The 6,000-nt window shown below is 52.6% G+C and overlaps 1 protein-coding gene across 1 annotated transcript in view; it reads left to right on the top strand.

Moving 5' to 3' along the window:
* Positions 1–6,000, top strand: part of Aldh1l1 (aldehyde dehydrogenase 1 family member L1) — a 48,426-nt gene that overhangs the window by 11,587 nt on the left and 30,839 nt on the right. Inside the window, exons 7-9 of the mRNA XM_075983519.1 lie at positions 60–197; positions 2,460–2,585; positions 5,473–5,564. Of these exons, the coding sequence (XP_075839634.1) occupies positions 60–197; positions 2,460–2,585; positions 5,473–5,564 (356 nt within the window). The remainder of the gene's footprint in view (positions 1–59; positions 198–2,459; positions 2,586–5,472; positions 5,565–6,000) is intronic.

The following is a 6,000-nucleotide window of genomic DNA, read 5'->3' as shown; positions in this document are numbered from 1 at the left end:
GGCTGCAGGCAGCAGGGCCTCATCTGACCTGCTGTCTCTTGCCTTTTCTGATTCCATAGAAGCTGACATTTTTCAACTCAACACTCAACACTTCAGGCCTGGTGGCCGAGGGAGAAGCTTTGCCCATCCCAGGAGCCCATCGTCCAGGCCTGGTCACCAAAGCAGGGCTCATCCTCTTCGGGAATGATGACAAAATGGTAAGGGGACTCACTGCTGTGAGTCACTTGCCTGCATCCAGACCCCAGGCTTCCCTAGAAGAAACAGGAAGAACCAAGAGCCAAGGGAAGAGCTGCAATCTGAGCACAGACTGGCTGTGTGGGGGTAGGGGTGGGGCTGTGCTTTCTGTGGCAGGCTGGACATTCTATGTGACAGAAATCCTCTCCAGTCGCCCTGGCCTTGCAGTTAGCATATATTATCAAGACCAGGTCTTTAAACCCCTAGGCCTCAGTTTCCCTCTCACTGAGTGGGGATGGGATAGTGACTGGTGCAGACAGCTGCTGGGCTCCGGTAGATATTACTGGACTTTGCCCATCAGAATAGTAGCTGAATTGAATGAAGTGTTCTTAGGCACCAACCACTGTTCCAAAGCAACGAATAGGCCTTACATCTCATCTTCCAGAGCCCTATGAGATAATTATAATTACAGTGCAAAGACGTGAAAAGTTTGCCCAAGGTTACCCGAGCTAGGAGCAAAGCTGGACTTCAGATCCTAAATTCTGGCTCCAAGGCTGTTGTGGCCCTGAGACTCCACTCACACGAGATACTGGGTTGAAGAGAGACAGAGCCTCCACACTTAGCAACCTTGTCTGTGTGAGTGTGGTAGGGTGGAGTGTGGAGAATTGTGCTGACTGCCATGGCTCTCTCTCATCGTTCACGTGCCTGACGTGAGGGAGGCCCTGGGTCACACACACACACACCTCATAGTCTGTGTGAAAGCCGCCATTTATAGTAGATGGGCACTCAGCTGTGCACAGTGGGTGTGTGCAGACTGTTGCTATCTGTCACGTTGTGGTCCCTAGAAATAACATCTAAGACTGACATTCCCCCAAAAATAATTATTCAGGAACATTATGGGACAACCCCATGATACTGTGAGGGACAGGCTCAGCAAAGTCATGAGGTCAGGGTGGGCTCGTCTGACCCAGGTGTCTCTGAGGATATGCTGGGTTGCCTCCGCGCTGCACACGTTCATGTCAGTAGATACCTGTTGTTCTCGGCCTCGGGGTAGTGGCCTCTCTGTCACAGGTGCTTTCCCATCAAGGGAGGCTAAGGGGAATGTGAAGGAGGCTTCCAGTGGCCAGTTGCTTGCAGCATCTGGAGACTGGGGTTAGCATTCAGGAGGGGCGGGATCCCAAGGGCCCTGGCTGCTTCTGCCACTGTAGCCATACAGACAGCAGAGCACAGAGCCTTCAGGAAGTGTGTCTCAGACTTGCTTGCTGGGTCCAGCTGGCCTTCTGCTTGCTGAAAGTTCTAGAACATCTACTAAAGCAATTGGATTGACTCTATCGACCCTGCATCCAGCACTGATTGCCTGTTTTTGATAGGCACAGAATGTGACTCTAGAATATTCTTATAACTACCTCAGATTTGTCAGGTTTTATAATGTATAGTATGGGTTATTTGAACCGTGTCAGCTCATAAATAATTGTCTAATAAATTAGAAGGGGGAAGACAAGGTAAATAATTTTGGATGAGCTGGCAGCAGGCTGGCATGTTTCCCTTGTTAAGGGTGAGTCTAGGCATTGCACACTCTCCGCAAGCTCCGCAGAGCCGGAGCCGGGCTCTGCCTGGAGTGCTGTCCACAGGAGTGCAGACTATAGGCTTCCAGGACTCTCCTTGTATCCCCTCCTCTCTCCACCTGTGTCTCAGACAGGCATCTGTCCTCTAGATGTTTCTGTGGGCTTCTGGGAGTGATCGCATGATTAATGATTTATCTTTTACTCAGTTGACTTTCACAGTAGCTTTGAAAGCATTTTGTTTTGTTTTTCTGATGAGAAGCTGTCCTTTTAATAGAAATAACATCGTTCAATAAAAGAAAGCACACATCCTGTGGCACGCAGTGGTGAGGGCCTGCCTGACGTGAGGGAGGGCCTGGGTCAGACACACACACACACACACACACACATGCATACACACACACACACACACACACATGCATACACACACACACACACACACACGCACAGGCACATACTTGCACACATGCACCACACACAGAGAATCTAGAGAACAAGCAGCAAGCACAGAGTGGTAGGTGATTGACAATTAGGATAAAGGACAGGCACAGGCCATGTGGTCTCTTCCACGTCCCTAGGACAGTGTCTCAGCTCCGAACATCCATGTCGTTCGTTTACCTGGGCTCCCTGCTTCCTCTTGGCTGTGAGGGTGGAGGAAGAGTGTGAGCGCCCTACTCAGCTCCTCATTGTGCCGTGGTCCTACTGAAGTTCTCCTTTTTGCAGCTGCTGGTGAAGAACATCCAGCTGGAGGATGGCAAGATGATGCCAGCCTCCCAGTTCTTCAAAGGGTCTGCTAGCAGTGACCTGGAGCTGACAGAGGAAGAGCTAGCCACCGCTGAGGCTGTGCGGGTAAGAGACACCTTAGTGGTACCATCCTGTCGGACAGATTTCACAGTGCACATGTGTTTTGTGTGTTCACATTCCCTGGAGCTGGGGATATGTGTTGGCCTTGGGATAACATTGGCTGTCCTCTTTTGGTATTTTCTGATGTCCCAAGACCCTTCTTCCTTAGTACCTGGGCCCCTGGATTTGGGTCTGCTGAATCTGGCTTTTCTAGGGACTCACTCCCAACAGTTAACAAATGAAGCTGTCAGCTTTGTAATAGTTAAGGGAGGTGGGGGCTTAACCCATCACCAGTGATGAGTGTGTGTTCTGGAACTGGTCTAGGGGGGGCACTAACAGTAACACCCAAGCTGTTACCAGCACCAGCTTCATAGTCAGATTCCCCTTCAGCTCAATCCCCACATGATCTAGAGATCGCTTCCTTCTGTGAGCTTGGTTGTCTAGCCTGAAGCTGGGTCAGTGACCACTTTCCAGGTACTGTTCCTGGCCCTTCACACTCTGTCTCCCTGGTAATGAGCCTTGTTGAGCACATGACACTGAAGGGTTTCGGTTTACTCGTCCATCTAGTCAGGGGTTCAAGGACAGCAGCTCCTCTGCCTGGGATGGCTCTTGCCAGATAAACCCATCTGGGAGCCAAGCCTTGAAAGGCGAATCTGTGCTAAGTTCAGCAGAGTGTGCGCTGGAGCATGTTTGGTGTGACCACGAGGCTGGCTGTGAGCTACAGACTGCCCCACTCCAGGCATCGGGAGAGAATCCCACCATATGGGTAGGTAGCCTAGGGAAAAAAAGCCCTGGATTCTGAACTCCACATGAACTTTACAGCACATGAAGAATCCATGAGTGTCCCTTACCTAACAAGGACTGCTCACACACTGCGTGAAGAAGGGAGTGGAGAGTCCTCATAGGCTAGGGGACTTAGAAACACTCACTGAGCTCCTCCTGATTTACAGGCAGTGGTTGGGAAGGGCAGGTGAAGCTATGGAACTTCCAGGAGAGCAGATGGTGGGACAGCTTCAGGAGACACTCTGCACAGAATGGGGGCAGTGAGGCAAGGCCTTAGAGCTGGGGTCAGCCTTAGATGGAGGGAAGCTGACAACTGGATACAGAGAAAAGATCTGGAAAAACCTTTGGGCAAAGGATCATAAGTACAGGAACACCACAGGTGCAGAGACACCACAGGTGCAGGGACACCACATTTGCAGGGGACACCACAGGTGCATAGGAGCATAAGTGCAGGGACACCACAGGTGCAGGGACACCACATGTGCAGAGGAGCATAAGTGCAGGGACATCACAGGTGCAGAGGACATCACAGGTGCAGGGACACCACAGGTGCAGGGACACCACAGGTGCAGGGACACCACATGTGCAGAGGAGCATAAGTGCAGGGACACCACAGGTGCAGAGGACATCACAGGTGCAGAGGAGCATAAGTGCAGGGACACCACAGGTGCAGAGGACACCACAGGTGCAGGGGATACCACAGGTGCAGAGGACATCACAGGTGCAGAGGAGCATAAGTGCAGGGACACCACAGGTGCAGAGGACACCACAGGTGCAGGGGATACCACAGGTGCAGAGGACATCACAGGTGCAGAGGAGCATAAATGCAGGGACACCACAGGTGCAGAAGACACCACAGGTGCAGGGGATACCACAGGTGTAGGGACACCACAGGTGCAGAGGACGCCACAGTTGCAGGGGACACCACAGGTGCAGAGGAGTATAAGTGCAGGGACACCACAGGTGCAGGGACACCACATGTGCAGAGGACACCACAGGTGCAAAGGACATTACAGGTGCAGGGACACCACAGGTGCAGAGGACACCACAGGTGCAGGGGATACCACAGGTGCAGAGGACGCCACAGGTGCAGGGACAGCTCTGTTTGAGGAGGTCATCATTGCCATGACCCAGGAATAAGAGAGGGAGCTGAATGGAGGCAGGCAGGGTCAGGTCACAGTGAGACCCTTGATGTTATAACACTGCAGATTTAGGCTCTACAAGAGACAGACATGAAGTGCCATGTGGTCCATAGCAGCAGAGAGCCAGCGTCTTCCCTAGGAATTCTGGGCACTGTAAAAATCCGGGAGGGATGGGAGTAGGAGAGGAGGAGTTCCATATTGCTAGCTTTAACCTCTCCCTCCAAAGCACAAAACAGAGCAAGCAAAGACATTTCCAGAATATCCCTGGGGCTGCTGTGACTCTGGCCCTGCCTTTGAGCCCTCCTGGGGTTACTGAGCCAGCTGGACCAACAGACTCCGGGCCTAAGATGCTTGCCTACGATGCCTACCATGGAGGCCTGTGTCATGGGGTGGAAGCCCTCCTGAAGGATGTTGGAATTGGGTAGTTCAGTCTGGCATCTGTTAGGAACAGCCATCTTACCATGACCACTGGTCGGCCTTCTGTAAGTAGGAGTGATGGCCTCTGGCCTGGCGGCCCTGACCCCTCCTCACTTGTCCAGTAGGCCAGTAGCTGGTTCTGTGATGCTTCAGAGGTCCCAGGTCAGAGGAGTACTAGCCAGCCAGTGTCTCAGAGCAGACAAGATCCAGGTCATAACACCCTCACTGTGCCTGCCCTTCCTGTCATAAGCATCCCATGCCGCCATATCAGTGCTGTGCTGGGGTTACCGGGACCCTGACAGCTGCACCAAGGCCAGGCATGAACCTTTCTAATAGCACGCCAGCTTCCACTGCCTGCACGGTACCAGGAGACCAACCATGTGGCAGGAGGTCAGCAGCCTAATGTCATGGTGGCCAGAGCTGTGACCCGCTCTGAACCCTTGGGTAGCAACAGCGCCTCAAAGACTGTAAAGGCAGAACCCTTAGCCAGCTGGGAGGATGGCACCCTACTTCACCAAGCACCTATGACTGTCATGGCCTTTGTCTTTCAGAGCACTTGGATGCGAATCCTACCCAACATCCCACAAGTAGAAGACTCCACAGACTTCTTCAAGTCGGGGGCTGCATCAGTAGATGTTGTGAGGTGAGGCCAGAGGCACTGGGGTCCCTCCCAAGAATCCACTGTGGGCCCACTGAGGCCCCTGTTGGTTGTACTCGTGTATCATGCGTGAGTTGATCAGAAAGGGCCCCATGGGCAGACCTGAACCGCAGTGGAAGCTGCTCCCAAATGTCTGTCCTCAAGCTGGCCTCTTATCCCAGCAGGGCTGCTGATGCCCAGCTGTCACTGCTGTCCCTTGGCTGATGCTGGCTATGGCAGATTGGGGACTTGGGCTCACATGTAGTGTGGGAGGTCCTTCTGTTTATGTGTTGTTTTCATTGGCTAATGAATAAAGAAACTGCCTTGGGCCTGATAGGGCAGAACTTAGGTAGGCGGAGAAGACAGAACTGAATGCTGGGAAGAAGGGCAGAGTGACAGATACCATGCATCTCCTGCCTGAGATGGACGCTGGTTAGAATCT

Source organism: Microtus pennsylvanicus, chromosome 8 (assembly GCF_037038515.1).
Source record: "Microtus pennsylvanicus isolate mMicPen1 chromosome 8, mMicPen1.hap1, whole genome shotgun sequence".
Taxonomy (NCBI): Eukaryota; Metazoa; Chordata; class Mammalia; order Rodentia; family Cricetidae; genus Microtus; species Microtus pennsylvanicus.
The sequence above is the reverse complement of the archived record's forward strand: the minus strand, read 5'-3'. Positions and strand labels throughout refer to the sequence as shown.